This window comes from Planococcus citri, chromosome 2 (genome assembly GCF_950023065.1).
Source record: "Planococcus citri chromosome 2, ihPlaCitr1.1, whole genome shotgun sequence".
NCBI lineage: Eukaryota > Metazoa > Arthropoda > Insecta > Hemiptera > Pseudococcidae > Planococcus > Planococcus citri.
Window position 1 is genome coordinate 61,540,568 of NC_088678.1, and position 22,747 is coordinate 61,563,314.

Below are 22,747 nucleotides of genomic sequence, written 5' to 3' on the forward strand. Positions count from 1 at the left end.
TTTTTAGGAAATACGGGGATTATTTTGATTAGAGGGGGCACTCGTGTTTAGGAGGTTGCTCAAATTTAGGGGGGCCATTTACAACACTATGTCTATGCGGAATGAAAAAAGTTGATCGTTTTTACTCTTTTTTAAAATGTTGAAAAAATAGGTAAAATAGTTGTTATTTTTTGGTAGGTATTATAAACGTTTTTAAAAATAGTTTGAAAATATATAAGTGATAAGGGGGTCGTGAAGATTCGGAGGCATCTACCTACTTTTTTTTTGCTGTGTTCAAGTAAGTATTTCACGAATTTATAAAAAAAAAAAAGGCCCCCCCAAAATCGTCAACGAGGATTGCTACTCAAGAAAGTGCCTTCACCGCACCCCTGGGTTTTACTTGAATATGTTACGTTAGAAATGTTTCCCCTTGTCCAAAAGAAATAAAAGAATCGAAACTAGATTCACTGAGTCTTGACTTGAGCTACCGCCGGCGCCGGCGCCTCACCGGCCTCACTCATCGCATGGAAAATAACGACTCCCCACTTCCCCACTCGGTGCGTGAAAACAAGGCATGGTAGATGGACGTTAGTCGATCATCGTGGTGCTGGTTATTATTTCATTTCTTTCTGAAGACTGAAGAGTAACGATTGTGCGGTATGGCCGAGAAGCATGCTTTAGTGGTTTATTGTGCGTAAATGTTCGTTGTGCAGTGCTATGTTCAGTGGTCATCATTTTTTTAGAAAGATCGTTGAAAATTGGCTGGCAAAAATTGATGTAGACGAACAACTGTCATTGCAAGTTCCTGATTATAATAATATGGCCGGAAACCCAGGGTTGGAAAAGTTGATTCCAATCGTCAACAAACTACACAATGCCTTTACTCAGCTCGGCGTCACTGTAAAATTCGATCTGCCTCAGATTGCCGTCGTCGGTGCTCAGAGTGCTGGCAAAAGTTCGGTACTGGAAAATTTTGTTGGCAGGTGAGAGATATGTGTATCTATCTATATACCTTACTTCTTCTACTTTTTTTTTCAATCATAAAAAATAACTGTTTGTCTTTGTCGTGAACGAAACAACACCAATTCGTGAACTTCTGATCTCTCGGTTATGACACAGTGTCACGGATAACATAACTAAGCATATCTCAGTTCGTAATTCCCAAATCACGCTGTTGAGAATGTGTTTGATTTTCTATTCGGACCTCCACGTTCCCCAGAGCGCGCTAGCATTCGTGGTACGTGATTGGTCAGTGATATTCTGTGCTCTTAGGTGCTTATCAAAACGGGACTTTTTATCACAAACTTCGGCGATTTCAAATTCGATGTTATATTTTCATTATTTCACATTGAATAAAACTAAATTTACGCATAGAGAATTGCTTTGCGATCGTGCTATCGAGTAAATGTTGTGGTGAATTAAAATAACACTTGCAAAGAACTTTAAATTCATTTAATCGTGCAACTTTGTTTCATCCTTCTAAGCTCACTAAAACACTGTAACTCGAGGTAATATTCATTATTCACAACATATAACGATACTAGAAGTCATATATTAATCAAAAACACTAAAAAAAACACCACGAAATTTACGAAATTAATGAAATATCGTTGAAAATTAATACGAGAATGAAATCGCCGAAGTTTGTGATAAAAAGTCCCGTTTTGAAATGTAAACAACCAGAGCACAGAAATATCAACAGCCAATCAGAATGCGCGACGGTATCGCCCTCTGGGGAACGTGGAAGTCCGAATTGGCATCAAGGAGACTGAAAGTAGGTAGTCTTAGGTAGAGGTGGTAGAGGTACATACAGTGGGTAACATAAATATATTCGTACAGTGTCAATTTAAGCTTTCCGTCAACCGTTTTCGTTTCTTACTGATCTTATGTAGAAATGACCGATAAGACAAAGTAATAAGTGCTTTCGAAAGCTCAATTCTTCCTCTTTCCAACGGTGTAATTACTTCAGGCCATTTTTTAAGAAATGTTCACTGGGTGGGCAAGGGGACAGTGGCATAGCCAGAGGGAGGGGTGAAGGCCATTGCCCCCACTCACGAGTAAAAATTTGAAATGAAACATGCAAAAATGGCCTTTTTATCATTTTTGGGATCTAATTTTTCAAAAAGTGTTCCCTCTCGCTCTATTCAAGCAGGAATTTTACTACTGTTTTTATAAAATCATTACACATCATGAAAGGTTTTCAGAAAATCACCTCTAAAATCGAGTTGTTCTGTTCAGATAAAAATGAAAAATTTGCGTTTTCCATATGCTTTGAGTATTATGAGTATTTCTAGAATTTTTCTGCTTTTCGCATTACAAATTTGTTTTGGAAAATTTGCAATTTTAGAAGCAGAACAGCGTCAATTTTGATGAAAGAATTTGGTTTGTCTAATGTCAACATTTTTCAAATTCAACTACAGATTTTTTGAAATTCTAATTGTGTAGAAGAGAATCAAATTGGCCCGAGCGAAGCGAGGGCAGAAGCTTCGGAAAATTCGTTGTTCAATGAGTAGAAGAACATAATTTTTAATGTAAGAATTCGATTTTTCAAATTTCAACTTTTTCTAAATTTCATTACTACTTAATGGTGTCTTGAAATTCTAATTGCAAAGAAGTAAATATCGAATTGGCCCGAGCGAAGCGAGGGCAAAAGTTTTTCAAAATTTATAGGTTTTAGAAGTAAAACAACAATAATTTTAAAGTAAATAGTCTCCACTGCAGACATTTAAAAAAAATGCTTTCCAAGCACAGTTATGAATAATTTGAGAAAAAGAAAATCAAGTTAGCCCGAGCGAAGCGAGGGCAAAAGCTTTTGAAAAAAATAATAATTTAGAGAATAGATTGGTGATTTTGAGTGCAAATTAAACATTTTCTTGGGCAAATCGAATTTACTGGGTGGGCAAAGCTAAGTCACTGGGTGGGCATTTGCCCATGCACTTATATGTTAAAAAATGGCCTGAATTACTTTTTTTATTTGATGAGGTTATCACGACGAAAAATTCATTTCTAGTAACGCATGTGGAAAAAACACATTCCAAAAATATTCGTACATCTCCCAAAATGATAGAAAAAATGGCTTTAAACTCCGGCTTCGCAACGGATCAACACGGGGATGGTACCAACGGGTAGCTGGGACAATGACGACTGACGAGTCGAATGACCACCGAGTTGACCCAGCTAGCTCTTCGTGGGAGGGAGAAAAGTGTACCTGAAGTTGGAATACTTTGGACATACGTTAAGTGCTCAAATTTTGGGATAATTGAAAACATGAAAATACCATCTTGTAGAGAAAAAAATTTCCAACAAAATTCAGTCGTACAGCCTACAGGCGCCATTTACACAATTTACTGATGGAAAAAAGTACATTTTATTTTGTTTTCTATATTTAAGCGAATTTTCCCCTACAATTTCAAAGATACCATATAGGTGAGATGACCATCGTGTAGGAAATTCAATTTAATACAAAAATGGTCCCCTGAACATATCGAGTATCATCTTCAAAATTGAAGGAGCAACAGCAACAGCCTATGGAAGCTAGACTGATCTGATTGAAAGAAAGAAAAGTCCTTTTTCAAATGAGAATATGTACTTACCTGCTGCAAGTTTAAACATGTTCAAACCTGCAGCAGGTATTCTCATTTGAAAAATAGAAGAAAATCCATTATCTTTATTTCATTACAAATGAGTCTTGCTTCTTTAGGGCGTTGCTCAATGCTCCTTCAATTTTGAAGATACTCGATATGTTCAGGGGACCATTTTTGTAAAAAATTGAATTTTTTACACGATGGTCATCTCACCTTTATGGTATCTTTTGTAGGGGAAAACTCGCTTAAAAATAGAAAACAGAATAAAAATGTAATTTTTTTCATTAGTAATTTTGTGAATGGCGCCTGTACGACTGAAAATAGGTAAATGATGATGAAACCTATCTTGTTGGAAATTTTTTCTCTACAAGATGGTATTTTCATTTTTTCAATTACTAATAGGTGGTATCCCAAAATTTGAGCACTTAGCGTACGTCCAAAGTATTCCAACGTCAGGTACACTTTTCTCCCTCCCACGAAGAGCTAGCTGGGTCAACTCGGTGGTCATTCGACTCGTGAGTCGTCATTGTCCCAGCTACCCGTTGGTACCATCCCCGTGTTGATCCGTTGCGAAGCCGGAGTTTAAAGCCATTTTTTCTATCATTTTGGGAGATGTACGAATATTTTTGGAATGTGTTTTTTCCACATGCGTTACTAGAAATGAATTTTTCGTCGTGATAACCTCATCAAATAAAAAAAGTAATTACACCGTTGGAAAGAGGAAGAATTGAGCTTTCGAAAGCACTTATCATTTTGTCTCATCGGTCATTTCTAAGTCAGTAAGAAACGAAAACGGTTGACGGAAAGCTTGAATTGAGCATTGTACGAATATATGTTACCCACTGTATAAAACATCAAAAATCGCGTTATAAATTTCTTTTGAACGTGAATCGTGTTTTAGACGTGGAGGTTTTATCTAAATCTAAGTAAAAACAGATTACCCAAAACAGTTTGTTAAGATAAAATTGAAATATTTTGTAATGCATAATATAATCATGAATCTATTTCAGGTTCTTAGCCATCGATATCAGTTCCAAGTTCAATAATAATTAGACTTAATTTCGCTTTTTTATGACTATTAGACTTTATTTTTCTAACTCGAAAAAATTCTTGGTGGCATGTCAGATTTTTAGACATACGAAAATTCTCGGAATAATTTAAGAAAAATAAAAACATTTTCATGATTTTGTGTTATTATGTCAGAATTTTTAAAAATATGTAGATAAAATTTCATTTTTTTGACACTCTGGTTAGACTTTTGAAAAATTTTACTTGGAAATTCTTAGATTAGCCTCATTATTAAAGACTTCTTGACATTCTGTCAGACATTGTGAAGATTCTTCGAATAATTTGTATTTGCATGACTTTCTGACATGTCAAATTTTTGAAAACTGTTAAAAATTCCGTAGATAAGTATTATTGTAAGCTTGTTCCTGATTGGTCGAAAAGTCGATTTTTTTATTAGTTCAAAGACCTCAACTTTTCAAAACTTATGAGAAATATTATAAAGGCTATAGGTGGATAAGTATGGCGAATTTGCCCCCGAGAGCTTCAGGGTTGATATTTGCATGGAAGGTTGGTACCCTTGAGCACCTTCCATCACGAAAGTTTCAGACCCCCAGACCCCCAGACCCCCACGGTTCTGAGAACCCCCCTTTTCTGAAATTACAATAGACATTTTTTTCTCAGCCTCATGAGAACCGATTTTTTCAATTTTTTGGTATGTTGTGAACATTTATAAGAGGTATCCCCACAAAAATTGTCACCCCCCTCCCACCATATTTTCCCCTCAAAATGACGTTTTTTTTAGCTTTGTTTGACTGTTTTAGCGATGACCATGATTCGGCTCAAAAATGCGAATAGCATTTTAAGTGTATTTTTGACCCCTAAAAAACATACCTATATTTTTTTCAAAAAAAATTTTTTGGTGGGTCGTGTTCAAAAATTGAAAAAACTTACAGAGGGGGTAAAAATGGACTCTGATGTAAATTATTGTTTTTAGTAAACGAGGTGTCGTTTCCACATGAATCGAACCCCCCGGACACGAATATGACGTCCAATTTAATGCTACTCTCAACCACACCCCTCCAGTGCCTCTGCCCCACCTCAATTTTTACTATTATATTAAAAATTGAGCTATATAATAATGTTGGTGTCGTTCTCACATGAATCGAAACACCCCGAACACGAATATGAAGTCAAATTTTATGCTACCCTCATTCACACCCCTCCGGTACCTCTACCCCCTCAATTTTTACTGTATTAAAAGTTGAGCTATTTTCATAATATTAGTGTCGTTTCCATATGAATCTAACCCCCCGAACACGAATATAAAATCCAATTTTATGCTACTCTCATCCACACCCCTCCGGTGCCTCTGCCCCCACCTCAATTTTTTACTGTATTAAAGGTTTAGCTATTTTCATAATATTGGTGTCATTTTCATATGAATCAAACACCCCTAACATGAATATGAAGTCCAATTTAAGTCTACCCGCATCTATCCACTTCCAGGCTACAGCCAGCTCCTCAATTTTTACTATTTAAAATGCGTAAAACTATGTTCATATACGTAATGTTTGCGTCGTTTTGGTACGAATGGAAACCTCGAAACTTGAATGTTAAAGTTTGAACCTTGCCATGGTAATTATTTTACTTCTTTGTAGTAATTTTTGTATGTCGTTGAGTTTTCAACCTTCGCGAAACATACTTTTAATAGCACATAATTGATTTGATTTGAAGTAATTATTGATCGAAGTTTGATCAGAGTTAGCTAAAAAATGTATTGTTTAGGTGGGGGCAGAGACACTGTAGGGGTGTGAATGAGGGTAGCGTAAAATTGGATGTCATATTCGGGTTCGGAGGGTTCGATTCATATGGAAACGACACCAACATTATGAAAATAGTCCAACTTTTAGTACAGTAAAAATTGAGGGGGTAGAGGCACTGGAGGGGTGTGGTTGAGGGTAGTATCAAATTGGACGTCATATTCGTGTCCGGGGGGTTCGATTCATGTGGAAACGACACCTCGTTTACCAAAAACAATAATTTACATCAGAATCCATTTTTACCCCCTCTGTAAGTTTTTTCAATTTTTGACCACGACCCACCAAACAATTTTTTTTGAAAAAATATATGTTTTTTAGGGGTCAAAAATACACTTGAAATGCTATTCGCATTTTTGTGCCGAATCATGGTCATCGCTAAAACAGGCAAACAAAGCTAAAAAAAACGTCATTTTGAGGGGAAAATATGGAGGGAGGGGGTGAAAATTTTTGTGGGAATACCTCTTATAGATGTTCACAACATACCAAAAAATTGAAAAAAATCGGTTCACATGGGGCTGAGAAAAAATGTCTATTGTAATTTCAGAAAAAGGGTGGTGGGATTCTCAGAACCTGGGGGGGGGGTCTGGGGGTCTGAAACTTTCGTGACGGAAGGTGCTCAAGGGTACCAACCTTCCATGTAAATATCAACCCTGAAGATCCACCTATAGCCCTTTAGGAGGGCAACCAAAATGTCAGAATGTCGTATGGTCAAAAAAAAAATTGTTAGAACGTCAAAAAATAGAACCAAAAGTCAAATTATTTTCAGAATTTTTATAATTTTCAAGAGTGTGTCATGACACTCATGACCGAATTTACTGAAGAAAAAAAAACGACACTTAGTTTTTTCAAAGATTCATATTTTAATTATCACGAGTTGATTAAATGAAGAACAATTTACAAGTTGTTGGTTCGAGTGTTCTAAATTACTTGCCATACTTTGGGAAGCCTTACGCTCATTTTCAGGATTATAGGGGGTTGAAAATTCGTTCGAAAGGAATTCCACTCAAATTATACAACGAAAATTTTAACATACTCTTATCAAAAAAAAAATATAGCCGAATGATTATATAATAATCGTACTAATTCGTTTCGTGAAAAAAAATTATTTACGAAGGGGTGGGGCGAATTCTGTTCACTTGAAAACCTAAATTATAAGTACAAAGCATGACCTTGAGAGTTTAAACATTGAAGATTCCAGAATAAAAATTCTTTTCAAGTGACCATGGCAAGCTATGTTTATTGTATTTTCTATAGATTTTTTTTCAATGATACTTTGAAACCTTTTTGATAACATACCTACTGTGTATTAATTTATTCGCAATATTTGACGAAATATGTCGATCTTTACAGAGATTTTTTACCACGTGGTGCCGGAATTGTTACCAGGAGACCGTTGATTTTGCAATTGAACCACAGTGATACGGGTATGTTTTCAAAAGAAAAATTATCTCAAAAACTTGAAGCTCTAAACGATTTTGAATGATTTTTACACAATGCATTCTTTTTCAATTTACAGAGTATGGCGAATTTTTACACAGAAAAGGTGAAAAATTCACCGATTTCGATGAAATTCGAAAAGAAATCGAAGCCGAAACCGATAGAATTACCGGAAGCAATAAGAGAATTTCGAACATTCCGATTAACTTGAGTATTTATTCACCAAATGGTAAGTTAATCGTCGTTTATATTCCATCTTTCCAATAAGACAACTAGAGATTAACAACCTGCCATTATTTATTAGTATGAAAACAAGTTTTACGCGTCGAACTGTTAGAATCAAAAAAATTCAGTTGGATAAATTAATTTTAAAAAATCAGATAAGAAAGATCTTGATTTCTTGAGACTTTTGAGAGTTATCAAGGTATAAGTTTTATAGAGTGAGACAAAATGTCAAGAGAATCTAAAAATATTTTGTTAGAATGTGGAGAAATGAGATCAATAGTGTAGATTTAATTGATTGATTGATTTCTTTTTTGCTTGATAAATCAAATTCTCTCCGAGTACTTTTTCAAGTTGAAAAACTGAGTCAAAAAAAAATATGACGTTACCTATATAATTTTTCATTAGTTTGACCAAATCATATCGAAAATTCGTAGCATTTCAATGATTTTTATCTAGTTTTTAAAAGTAGGACATAATATCGAAAAAACTATATAGTCCGGTATATGACAATAGGAGTAATTGCACGTTGGCCTTACGCCTTACTTACAAAATGGCGGCCATTTTGATTGACAGGGCAGCCGAAATCGCAGATTTTGTGTTTCAACATTGGACATGCACGAAATTTTTTAAACCTTACAAAGGTAGATAGAAAGATCATGCAAAAATTTATCACCTGTCTAAATTTCAAGTGCTAAAGTGCGTTTTTCGATTTTTGGTGAATTTTTAAAAATCCAATTTCAGCCAAAAACGAGGGAAAAAATCAAAATTTTACCAAATAGACCAAGAAAGCTGAAATTTGGGATATACCCTATTTTCGACATGCCAAATCGATTGGAAACGGTTTCAACCCGTTTTGAGCAGTTCTAGGGCCTCCAGCAGATTTTTGAAACTCAAAATTTCTCACTAAATTCCATCAAATTGGAGTTGTAAAGCTGAAATTTATTCCAACGCTACGAAGTACTGGAGGTAAATTTTAAGTCGTTTTGGAGCCTCCAGCAATTTTTTTGAAAATTTCTGAAGCCTCCATCAAATTTTTGAAACTTTGAATTTTCACAAAATTTCATCAAATGAAGATGGAAAGCTGAAATTTACTCTACACTTCAATTTTAACACCCTCTGAAGACGACTTCAGGTGGGTTCAAGTCATTTTGGAGCCTCCAGCGACTTTTTTGAAAATTACTGGAGCCTCTAGTAGATTTTTGAAACTCGAAATTCCCACAAAATTCCATCAAATTGGAGTTGTAAAGCTGAAATGTATTCTAAAAACTAATTTCAATACGCTACGAAGTACTGCAGGTGAATTTCAAGTCGTTTGGGAGCCTCCAGCAACTTTTTGAAAATTTCTGAAGCCTCCATCAGATTTTTGAAACTTTAAATTTTCACAAAATTTCATCAAATGGAGATGGAAAGCTGAAACTTACTCTACACTCCAATTTTAACACCCTCTAAATAGGTACTGAAAATTACTGGAGCCTCCAGTAGATTTTTGAAACTTGAAATTCCCGCAACATTACTTTATCAAATAGAGTTGGCAACCTGAAATTTACTTCGCAAACTACAGGGTGGTTACAAATGGTTTTGAAGCTTCCAGCTACTTTTAGGAAATTTCAATTTTCAAAAAAAAAGGCATACAACCTTTCGAAAAGTCGCTGGAGGCTCCAAAACGACTTGAAATCCACCAGCACTCCACTTCGTAGCGTATTGAAATTAGTTTGCTGAATGAATTTCGACTCTCCATCTCAGTTTGATGAAATTTGGGGAAATTTCAAGTTTCAAAAATCTACTGGAGGCTCCAGTAATTTTCAAATAAGTCGCTGGAGACCCTAAAATGACTTGAACCCACCAGAAGTCGTCTTCAGAGGGTGTTAAAATTGGAGTATAGAGTAAGTTTCAGCTTTCCATCTCCATTTGATGAAATTTTGTGAAAATTTAAAGTTTCAAAAATCTGATGGAGGCTTCAGAAATTTTCAAAAAATTGCTGGAGGCTTCAAAACGACTTGAAATTTACCTGCAGTACTTCGTAGCGTATTGAAATTAGTTTTTAGAATAAATTTCAGCTTTACAACTCCAATTTGATGGAATTTTGTGGGAATTTCGAGTTTCAAAAATCTGCTGGAGGCTCCAGAACTACTCAAAACGGGTTGAAACCGTTTCTAATCGATTTGGCATGTCGAAAATAGGGTATATCTCAAATTTCAGCTTTCGTGGTCAATTTGGTAAAATTTTGATTTTTTTCCCCTCATTTTTGGCCTAAATTGGATTTTCAAAAATTCACCAAAAATCGAAAAACGCACTTTAGCACTTGAAATTTTGACAGGTGATAAATTTTTGCATGATCTTTCGATCTACCTTTGTAAGGTTTAAAAAATTTCGTGCAAGTCCAATGTTGAAACGCAAAATCTGCGATTTCGGCTGACTTGTCAATCAAAATGGCCGCCATTTTGTAAGTAAGGCCAACTTTTTTTTGGGCAAGTTTGCATTAAAATGTTCCTTAGGATGTCCCCTTTAAGAAAAAAGTTGTCCCGGAGGATCGTCGGGGGTGTGCAATTACTCCTATTGTCATATGCCGGACTAATATCAATCGAAGAATTTTATAATAATTTTTCAAAAGTTTGAAAAAATGTCAGTAAGTCACCGTCTCCAAGGATTTTTTCAAGTTTGAAAGAAATTTCAAGAAGTTATTCTGAAAATCAATCTAGAAATTTTTATAATTTTTCGGACCTCAGATGAAATGTAAAATTTTACTAAAATTTGAAAATTTTGTATAATAAGTTGAGTTGGTTTTATGTTTCAGTACTCAATTTTACAATAGTAGATCTGCCAGGTCTAACGAAAGTCGCTATTGGTGATCAACCAAAAGACATCGAGACGCAGATTAGAGATATGATCTTGGAGTTCGTTCAAAATGACAATTGCATAATACTCGCGATAAGTCCGGCTAATGCGGATTTAGCCAATAGCGATGCTTTGAAAATTGCGAAAGAAGTTGATCCGAAAGGTTTTTGCTGATTTTGTAATTTTGTATACTTAATGCTTGTGACGAGGCTATGGGTATTTTCATTCTTGCATACCTAAGCTCCTATGCGTTTGGGACATACTGGAAGATTTTCATAACTTATTTCTATTTTAGGTGTCCGAACGATCGGCGTGCTTACAAAATTGGATTTGATGGACGAAGGAACAGATGCTCGCAATATATTGGAAAATAAATTGTTACCTTTACGTAGAGGCTATGTTGGCGTAGTGAACAGAAGTCATTAAGACATCGATGGAAATAAAGACATCAAAGCAGCTTTAAAATCCGAAACCGAATTTTTCCAAACGTATGTTTTATTTACCATCCAAGCATAAAAATATTACTATTACTGGGGCCAGCTGTGGTAATATTTTTTCCAAGTTCCAACATTTTTTAAAATTCGTTTCATTTCCACAGTCACCCGGAATATCGACATATGGCAGATAAACTTGGAACGCCACATCTACAAAAAGTTTTAAATCACCAGTTAACGAATCATATTCGAAATACGTTACCCGGCCTAAGGGATAAATTACAAGTAAGTCATTCTCACCTCTGTAGGTATTCAAAATATGTATCATCATTTTTGATTTATGTTTCAATCCTAGAAACAAATGTCATCCCTTGATAAAGAGATGGATTCTGTGATGAACTACCTCAGTCCAAATGATCCGTTAGCCAAAGCAAAAATGATGCAACAGTGAGTACCTTTTATCTATTTGAAAGTCGTACTGGCCCATCTCTCCTGTACGATTTGGTACTTTTAAACACAAGTGATCGATTTATTCACACTTACTGTACTTGGCAGAATGATGCAGCAACTGAGAGACGACGTGTTTAGAATAATCGACGGATCCGATGTGGCAGAAATCGTCACCAATGAACTCTCCGGCGGTGCTAAAATCAATCGTATATTTCACGAAAGTTTGCCCTTCGAAATTGCCAAAATAGAAATCGACGAGAAAGAGTTACGTAAAGAAATCGCGTTCGCTATTGAAAACATTCACGCTATGAGGAACGGCGTATTTCCACCCGATAAAGCTTTTGAAGCTGTAGTCATAAAGCAAATACAAAAACTTCGAGAACCAAGCTTAAAATGTTTGGAATTAGTCGTAATCGAGTTGAGTGAAATATCACAATTTTGCCTCGAAAAGGTAAGTATCTTATTTTCCCCATGGAATAACGATTATCTGAGAGCCAAAATCATATCTAAGTGTGTTTTATATTCTTTTTTTTTTCACGTTGCGCCAGATGAACAGATATCCTTGTCTGAGAGAAGAAACCGAAAGAATACTCACGGAGCAGATTCGCGATCTCGAGCAATTATGCAAAAAACAAATAATCACGTTCATCGAATGGGAAACATCCTATATAAACATCGATCACGAAGATTTCATCCGGTATGCCAGAAAATTAATCTTGCTACGTGTTTGCTAATTCGTAATTAAGCCGAAATGGGAAGGGACGACTTAGAATGTTGAAGTTTGGCAACAAATAACAATCCAACTGTCTGCTCAATTATGTACGCAAGTACTGAGTACACATTTTTTTTTTAGAAATTTTACAAATTCTCAATTTAAAAAAATTGCAAATTTTTAATTTTTGAAAAAATTTACAAATTTTGAATTTATGAAAAAATGCAAAACTTTAAATTGAAAAATATTTATATTTAATTACAAATATTCAATTTCTTAAAACTTTTCAAATTAAAAATACTTATGGGTAGGTACTTATAAATATTCAATCTTTGAACAAAAAATTTAAGTACTCGTAGGTACTTGAGTAAGTAGATAAATATCAATTTTCAATTTTTTTTACAAATTTCTCGAATTTTCAAAAAATATTTAAATTTTTTATATTTAAAAAAAACAATTGAAAATTTTTAATTAATAATAAAAAATTAAATTTTTACTTTTTATAAAAAAAAAACGTTCAAATTTCAAAACCAAGAAAAATTTATATTCAATCACAAATTTTCAAATTTTCAAAAATTTATAAAAAATTTAGAAATTTTAAATTTATAAAAAAATTTACAAATCTTAAAAGAGTTGCGATAAGGCCATTTTTTGGCCCCACCTAGTATTCGACTCGATCACTCTAAAAATGTTGTAATAAATGTCCGAAACACGAATCCGTGGTTATTTAACCCAAAATGACTATTTCTTGGGCTCCAGGGGTTCCCAAAGTTGCAAATAAAAATGATTTTAGGAACCACCGAGTATTATTTTCAAAAACTTTTTCAGCGTAAAATATTTGTTTGAACCAGAAAAACGTTATGTGAGGTGATTTTTCTATTTTCAACCCTCGGGGGCAGAAATTGTGGGGTTTCAATTTTTTGAAACTTTTGGAACCACCATTTTGATCCTACCCCTTTGAACCCCTCTAAAAAGTTTTTCACAGTTTATTAGCATCTGAAAGACCTTCATCCTACCAAATTTTGATCTCAATAAAAATATTTGCTGGTACTCAAAAATCCAATTTTCGAATTTTTTGTAATTTTGATATTTTGGGAACCCTCGGAAAACTAGAAACCTGCGATTTGCGCCAAACGTAATGTTTTGATGTATATACTCAATAATCTAGATAAAAAAGTTGAATTAAGCTCCCTGTATATTCGTAATTTTGAATCATTTTTTAGAGCCCCCCATTTTAGGCACCCCTAAAAAAGGCGTTTATGCATATTTTTTCAAATAAATTGAAGAATTTGTATTTGAAATACACTAGCAAGAGCTCGATAATTTTTCATATGATTTTTCCTGTAACTTTCAAAATTGAGCTATTTTGGGTCAAATTCTGAGATTTTTACTTTGTTGAAATCATGAAAACGCGATTTTAACGTCTTTTCGAAGAGTTAAATCTCAGAATTTGACCCAAAATAGCTCAATTTTGAAAGTTACAGGAAAAATCATATGAAAAATTATCGAGCTCTTGCTAGTGAATTTCAAATGTAAATTCTTCAATTTATTTGAAAAAATACGCATAAACGCCTTCTTTAGGGGTGCCTAAAATGGGAGGCTCTAAAAAAAGGGTTCAAAATTACGAATATACAGGGAGCTTAATTCAACTTTATTGTCTAGATAATCGAATATATACATCAAAACATTACGTTTGGCGCAAATCGCAGGTTTCTAGTTTTCCGAGGGTTCCCAAAATATCAAAATTACAAAAAATTCGAAAATTGGATTGTTGAGTACCAGCAAAAATTTTTATTGAGATCAAAATTTGGTAGGATGAAGGTCTTTCAGATGCTAATAAACTGTGAAAAGCTTTTTAGAGGGGTTCAAAGGGGTAGGATCAAAATGGTGGTTCCAAAAGTTTCAAAAAATTGAAACCGCACAATTTCTGCCCCCGAGGGTTGAAAATAGAAAAATCACCTCACATAACGTTTTTCTGGTTCAAACAAATATTTTACGCTGAATAAGTTTTTGAAAATAATACTCAGTGGTTCCTAAAATCATTTTTATTCGCAACTTTGGGAACCCCTGGAGCCCAAGAAATAGTCATTTTGGGTTAAATAACCACGGATTCGTGTTTCGGACATTTATTACAACATTTTTAGAGTGATTGAGTCGAAAACTAGGTGGGGCCAAAAAATAGCCTTATCGCAACTCCTCCTTTAAAAAAAAACTTACAAATTTTAAATTTATAAAAAAATTTACAAATTTTAAATTTATTTAAAAAATACAAATCGTTGGGTTTCAAAAAATTGCCTAAATTAAAAAATATGTATTTAATTATGAATTTTCAATTTTCAACAAATTTTAAAATAAAAGTAAGTACCTACTCTTCGTTAGTTATAAATTTTCAATTTTTGGGTAAAAAATTTGGATATTTCCTCAAAAGATAGCAATTTTTAATTTTGAAAACTTTTAAAAAAATTACTAGGGAATTTTTAATAATTATTGAAAAAAAAAATATGTAAGTGTGTACTTAGACATACGATACCAAGATACAAATTTTCACTTTATTTAATTAGAATAATATTATAACTTGGCTATATTTGAATTTTGAAAAATCCACCTCCACCAAAAATGAAAAAATAAATTTCACAACTCGAAATTAGGTTAGCAGGGTTAGATATTATTTATTACGGTAAATTGGTAATTTATCGTAAGTAGTGAGACATTTATTGTTACGAGACCAAAACAACTAATTTATGGTTTTTCTTGTATGTAAATATGTACATAGTGCGCAGAAGGTAAACAAAAACACTCTTTTTGTTAAAAAAATTATCCTAAAAGGATTTATGAATGTACAAGATTTGGACAACACGAAAGCTGAAGAACGCACATATTGGTTCGTACTGACGAATAAATGTCTAATATGGTATCAAGATAAAGATGTGAGTATGCTTTTGAAGTATAACTTGAAAGATTGTGATGTACCTACCTACTGTTTTAATGTATCATTTCTTTTTAATTCATGAATTGCCATAACGAAGGAACTCCGTAAAGAGGACTTTTTACCTTTGGATGGATTGAAGTTTAAAGTTATGGAACGAGCATTAAGCATGACCCGAAAAGAAACATTCCGTATAGTGAAGCTTAAAAACAGAAGCATATACGAAGTAATGGCAGAATGCGTTCATGCTTCATGGTAACCGATATGACGAGGTCATTGAAGGCATATATTTTGTATGTTACATCTAGGATTATAGACAATTGGAGTTCAGTTGCAGAAATCCGGATGATATGGACTTGTGGAAAACGTCTTTCCTCAAAGTTGGCATTTTAAGTCCGGAAAAATCCGCCAATGGCATTGAGGAATCAGTCGCGCAGTTCGGGCAGCTACAAATATCGGACTCGCAGCGAAAAATATCAGACGTAAGTTTGATTTGAACTCTAATTTGAAACAGCAAAAAAATCCATTTTTTTTAAATTGGAGAGGGGTAGATTGAATGGTGTGTCTGTGTATAGACTTTGAAATAACGTGATAAAAATTCCCCTCTCCCTGATTCAAATCTTTACAAATGTTGAAAAAATTCAGAGGGAAATGTATTTGAAATTTTTTCAATGAATGAGATAAAAATGAAAGTTTTTTTCAATAATGTAAAAAAATACTTTTTTTGGAACCCCTAGGAAGGTTAGTACGGGTCGAAATTCGCCCTAGATAACCTAATTAGCCAAAATTATTGTGGCATTAAAACATTTTTAGCCAAAATTTAGGTAATTTTTAAATTTTTTAACCATTATTAAAATTTTTAAAACAAATTTTTCAAATTAGATATACCTTGAAATTTTTTTTTTTTGAATGCACACTTTTTAGCACAATCAAAGACAATTTTTTCAACTACAGTCCCAGTAGGAAATTTCAAATGTGTTTTTAAAGTCCTAAGAGTATAACATGGAAAATATTGTATTTGGTACAGAGTGATGACGAAGAAAATACGCTACCAATAGATCCACAACGAAGAAGTCAAGTGGAAACGATTTGTAATTTGGTAGATTCGTATATGAAGATTGTTATAAAAACTTTCCGCGATCAAGTTCCAAAAATAATCACGAACTTGATCGTGCAAAATATTAAAAATTTTATCCGCATCGGGTTGCCTGCCCACTTAAACACTTCCGAAAATCAGGTAAAACTACTTCCTCTTATACTTTACAACTTCAATCATTTCGTAACGTTTCCACTTACAATAAATACTATTTTTTTTCTTTTCAATGGTACAGGCTTCGATGATGGATGAAAGTGAAGAAGAGGTGGCGAAACGAGAAGAAATGATCAAAATGTATCAAGCTTGCAAAGAAGCGCTTAAAATTATCGGCGATGTAGCAAAGTTCACAACCTCGCCGCCAGAACTATCGCTGCTTAAATGAACGAGGTTTTTTTTCGCAAAATAAAACAAAAAAAGGACATGCTATTTTAATATTGCGTAGGTACTTTCCAAGTTTTTCTCAATTATTTTCTATTGACCTAAGTAATCGTGTATTTGTTTTGTTTTTGAAATAAAATATAATACTTGAAAGGAAACCTTGAATGATTTAATATCAAGAACAACATGGCTTGAACATAACTATTTGAAACTAACGAAGGTATGCTCGAAATAACACGGGAGAAAATGAAGTTTGAATTAACGTTTCATGAAATACATTTGTTCTGGAAAGAGAAAGGTGGGACAAATTAGACCACCAATACTTTATGGAAGAAAATACAATTGATTGCGAAAAAGTGCAAATGAAAATAGTTTGGTCCTAGTTAAAAAGAAGTGAAAATATTAACCTAAAAATCTCTATAGTCTATTTGAATACAATTTTCAAATTTTTTAAAGCAACCCCCCCTCCCCTTAATCATTCAACATGAATAAGTTTTAGCTTTGGAAATCTAAATACAAATTCAGCCAACAAAATTTGGTCGAAAAAAATTGACCAAAAATAACTCAATTTTTCCTGATTTTTGAGAATCAAATATTACAACTTTCATGAAGTCTTGACGAAAAACCGGTTCCATTATTTAAATTTAGAAAAAATTAAGTTTTTCATGAAACTAAATACTTTTATTTTATAAAATATGTCCAATAAGCTTTATAGACGCGTAGATGATATTTTGCTAATTATTCAACTTTTTCAGTATGCAATGGGAGTTTCGACTTTTATTCGATGACTTCAAAATTTTAGCCACCGATATCGTCTTAGAGATCCATAATTCAGAACTTTATGTGATCGAGCTTATAGTGACCTCAAAAAAATTTCATTTGGGAAATTGATACGAATTTTACATTTGAAAAGAATGGGTCGATTTCTCGGAACGTTATAGAATCAAGTTGAAAATCACCCATCTAAGTTATTCAGAGATCAAATAAATTGATGCTTTCAAGCAGGTGAGTTATAGTATTGTTTCATGACATTGACGTCTTCACGTAGACACGTGCGAGTGTGAAAAATAATATCGAAAATTCAACGCATCGGCCCGAAAAGTAAACACATGAAATGAAACCATCGATCTTGACTTTTATTGCAACAGGTGTGAAAAAAATGAAACCTGGCTCGAGAATTTGAACAAACATTACTCATACTTGGATCGCAATTCGATACTGTAGTCGCAGTAAGTCTCATCGTTTCTACAGCGAATCACACTACTTTCAGAGTTTTTTTCGAAAACCTTTTCTTTCACGAATCAAAGATGGACCCATATTATATTAATGTCAATCTTAAATTAGCCTTGTTCTCAATCATCATCGGTATGAATAAAATTTATACATACTCATTAAATTAGATACAATCAAAATACGAAATCTTGCATAAGCTAAACGGTAGGTACCTACCTACAGATTGATGGACACTTTTTATTCAAATTGTCTTTTATAATTCTAGCATTTTATTTCACGGCTCGGTCAGTCGAGGCTGAATTACGTAAGTTGAGTAAAATTTTTAAAATTCGATTATAGACAAATTGGCAACTAATTTAATTTTATACTTATTTCGTAGCCAACGAGAATATCATGAGTAAGTACTAAGTAAACTACTATAGATAATTATACACGTATCTAAGTACTAAGTGACCAATATAGCTTTCTAATCTCTAATACATAGGTACCTATCTTTTTTCATAGAGGCGGCATCGTGTTTAAGGGAAGTCTTGGGCGAGAAGATCGTAGAAAAATCCTCGAAAAAAATTGGAGATACTTTAACAGATGGAGAATATTTAAAAGGTAGGGTACCTACCTAACAATTCATCACCTTTAAATATTTTTCACGGAGATCCAATATTCGAAAATTAAAAATTGAGTAATGCTGCCAAAGTTGAAAGTGTGACTGTAAGCCATTTTGTCAATCATTATACCGGACTCGGAAGACGATCCTTGGGCAAATTACTTGAATTTTCGTCAAACTGTGTCTCTCATCGTGGCGGGAAATGAATGGATCAGATCAGATCATATCAGATCCGGAAATCCCTGGGTCCGATCTGATAATGATCAGATCGATTATATATTTCATCAAATCGAAGTACTGATCGGATTAGATTCGCTCAGATCTGATCAGATCGAGTGGGAGGGACTAGGGAGGCCTGATTGAATCAAATCTGATCAGACTTGTTTGAACGGATCAGATTTGAACAGATTTGAACATTCGCAGGATCCAATTTGACAGCCAGATCTGATTATTTTGATCGAATTGCACTGTTCAGACTTGATCAGATCTGCTGATCTGAATAAATCCCTGGAAATTCTCAGATCAGATCTAGTCATTCCTTGTACCCAACATGATCAGGTCTGGTAAGAAAGACCTGATTGAATCAGATCTCATCTCAGAACTTTTGACTAGATCCAATCACATCAGAGTTTTAATCGAATTAAATCAGTTTACTCCTGATTTGATCCAATCGCCCCTCTCCCATGACGTAATAATTCTCTATTCTTTTTTGCAGTTCACTGCGATGAAGTTTTTGACGGAAAGTTTTATGCATTGATCAAAAATAAAGGTAAACTAAAATACCTACCTATGTATACATATTGTATCTGTCTTAATTAGCGTGATTCTGCCCAAACGCAAAGATACTAAATTTTTGCTTGATTTACAGCTCCTGAAGACTACGACGGAACAAGCATAAAAAAATGTCTGGCGAAGACAAATAGTGAAAAATTATTTCAGGAATACGTTGATTCTGCAGAATTGGACCAAAATGACGATGAAGAGCCTAAAGAGGGATCCGAAACTGTTCAGACAAAGGAATACGTTGATTCTGTAGCATTAAACCAAAATGACGATCAGAAGCCTAAAGAGGGATCCGAAACCGTTCAGACAAAGGAATACGTTGATTCTGTAGAATCAAACGAAAGTGAAAGTCAAGAGCCTAAAGGCAGATCCGAAACTATTCAGGAAACATTAGAAAGAAATTTAAAATTATCTAAAACTCCACTTATGAAGTTCTACAAGGGTAATGAAGATTCTTTCTCTCATTGAAATTAATATACCAAGCACCAAAAAAAATTATTAGCTTCTAATTGAATAAACATAATCTGAAATCGAAAATTACGCTCCAATTCTCATCGAAATTTTCTAATTTAGGAGCATGTAAAGTGGACATCAAACCCATTAACTTCAATTCTTTGAAAGGTAGGTCAACATTCATTTACCATTGATATAATCAATCAATCGCAAATAAGCCTAGTAAAAGCTTTAATTTATTAAACTGTATTTTTATTCATTTTTCAGATGAAAAAGAAAAAGAAAGTAAATGGCAAAAAATACATTCAAAACAAGCTACCTACCTTATAAGATAACTCATAGCTGGCTCATTTCTAACATCTTATTTTTTTCACAATTTCTATCTGATTAGTGACGGTGCAATGTTTGGCAAAATGTGCCAATAAATTCTTAATCAGACTTCAACGTAAGTTGATAGTTGCGAGAGACCAAGCCCTAAAGTCGACACTAAATGAAGTGATATTGAAAAAGGGTAAGTATATGTACTAGATTAGAGGCTGTGAGTTGTCAGAAAATAATTTTTAATTTCATTGTATTTTTTCAATTTACAGAAGAAATTGAAAAGCTGAAAAATATTCTAAAGCCTTCAAAGGAATTGACCACAGAAAAATTTTATGCGGGTAAGTAAACACATGAATTTCAGTGGAGTAGGCGGAATTTTATTTGAGATGTAAAGGATAATATAAAGGAGGAACCAATTTAATAATTAATTTCACACACGTTTTTAAATTTTTGGTCAGAACGAAAAAAAAAGAGAATGTTTAAAAAACTGATACAATGGGAGGGGTCGAATAAAAATTTCATAAGTAACTAAAATATTTGAATTTTTTGGGCAGAAGGAAATTGAGATGTAAGTAAATGTGTTTCATGTTTGATTCTCAAAAACTTTTATCCTCGAATGAGACCCAATTTCATGTAACTTTGATGAAAATTATACCAAAAATTGAATTCCAAAGCTTCATTGCGTAAATACCTACCAAAAGTTTGAAATTGGAGAAGAGGGAGAGATGGTATCGAGATGGTCTCAATAAATAAACATTTTTGCGAACTTATAATGCAGACTTTTATCTTCCATGAGATTGTATACCAATCAATATCACTTCAGTGTGAGGTTAACTCATGATTTATTCATCTAATCACTTCGGTCTCTGGTTTTTTCCTCATACAGCACTCAAAGAAGCTAATGAACCATTGAGTAAGTACTTGAAAAATTATCTACTTACATAAATTAATAACAGATTGAAAATAGGTACCTACCCTTACATAATGAATTCGTTTATCATTTGATTTTTTTGGAATAAAAATAGCATTCGTTCGGATCAGCCTCCCCTTTGGCTGTACCGTGAAAAGGTTAATTATTCAGGCACAACCCGTTACTTATTCAATGATTTTCATCCCGTCATTTAAAAAATTTTACAGGTATCGATCGGATCTCCCAAATTGGAAAGGAATACCTGATCTCTTACAATGGCCTATACTACAATTTAGATAGGTACATAGATGATATGGTTAGGTTTTCTACTGAATTGGTACACATCGACCACCATTTAAATTGTAAGTGTATATCTCAGTACGACGAAGTGCTCTTATTAGCAAAGAGTTATCAATTTAAAAATGAATCACATACATCATATATAATATACAGTAACATAATAAATTAATCTCACACTCACAGCTATGCGATCACTATATCAAGACTGTGCTAAACTAGAATGTGCCATGGGTAAGCAAGATTTCACTACTGTACATATTAATTTTGACAATTAAAAAAATAAATACGTTTAATTGAGTATTTTGCTGATGGGCTTTTAGATACAAACAGTACTCCATTAATTGGTAAGTAGAAAAAAGCAATCAAGTTCGCACAAGAGAATCTGTTCGATAAATTGATAGTACATCCTCTCAAATAATTAAATGACCAATTTGTTAATTTTCAATAGGTTTAATTAAATCTGCAACCCAAAATTCCTATTGGACAATCTTAAAGGCGTTTGAAAATGATACAGAAGACGTGAAGAATTGGATGGACTTACATATTGGCGATTGGTGGAAATTTTGCCAAACTTTGATGATAGACTAAAGTTACGATCACTTTGCCAAAAGAAAATCTCTCGCTTATAATCAAGATTCAATTATGTAGTTTTTAATATTATTCCTACCACAATAAATTTTCAAGTACCTAGATACCTAATTATATTTTTCTGTCCATTTTCATCATTTAATATTATGTTATTAAGTAATTGGTATTATTGTTAAGATAATAAATATGCATATAGATATAATTTTTATATTATAAAACTCATCAATAAATTCTTCATTTTCAAAGCTCTGAGGGTGTTTTTTCTTTTAACAGCATTCGCCAGTTTTGACTAAAAGTACATATCACTTAATGTGCCTATTCCGGCCAAAAAACACACTCGAAGTGTCCGTTTGAAAATCGGACAGAATACGGATAAACTCGAATGAGTCGAAATTGAGAATAAGCCACAACTCGATTAAAGTCTGAAGGAATCGAAAATTGCGCCAGAGGTTCCTAAATAGGTAACTCAAAATGGTGAAATTTGCACTTTCAAAAATTTCCAAACGGAAATAAAATATTTTATTTTCTTCCTTATTGGTACCTACTTTACTCATTATATGTTCTGGTTTATGATAAAAAAAAACCGCTTGAGGTGTTTGCCAGGAAATCGAACCAAATCCAGATGAATTCGTTAAATACAAATAGGTCGAGAATAAGCTACGGGCCGATTT

At 33.5% G+C, this 22,747-nt stretch overlaps 1 protein-coding gene and 1 pseudogene across 1 annotated transcript; both read left to right on the forward strand.

Moving 5' to 3' along the window:
- Nucleotides 1-555: 555 nt before the first annotated feature.
- On the forward strand, nucleotides 556-17,042 carry LOC135836917 (dynamin-like; annotated as a pseudogene).
- A 1,054-nt stretch (nucleotides 17,043-18,096) lies between these two features.
- On the forward strand, nucleotides 18,097-22,325 carry LOC135836918 (uncharacterized). The gene is made up of 15 exons (XM_065351992.1): nucleotides 18,097-18,249; nucleotides 18,383-18,421; nucleotides 18,497-18,514; nucleotides 18,622-18,720; nucleotides 19,437-19,490; nucleotides 19,590-19,946; nucleotides 20,078-20,125; nucleotides 20,225-20,242; nucleotides 20,349-20,468; nucleotides 20,548-20,616; nucleotides 21,165-21,191; nucleotides 21,416-21,550; nucleotides 21,672-21,719; nucleotides 21,809-21,832; nucleotides 21,937-22,325. Exons 1-15 carry the CDS (start codon nucleotides 18,192-18,194, stop codon nucleotides 22,074-22,076), a joined length of 1,254 nt encoding a protein of 417 aa, XP_065208064.1. The 5' UTR covers nucleotides 18,097-18,191; the 3' UTR covers nucleotides 22,077-22,325.
- The last annotated feature ends 422 nt before the right edge of the window (nucleotides 22,326-22,747 follow it).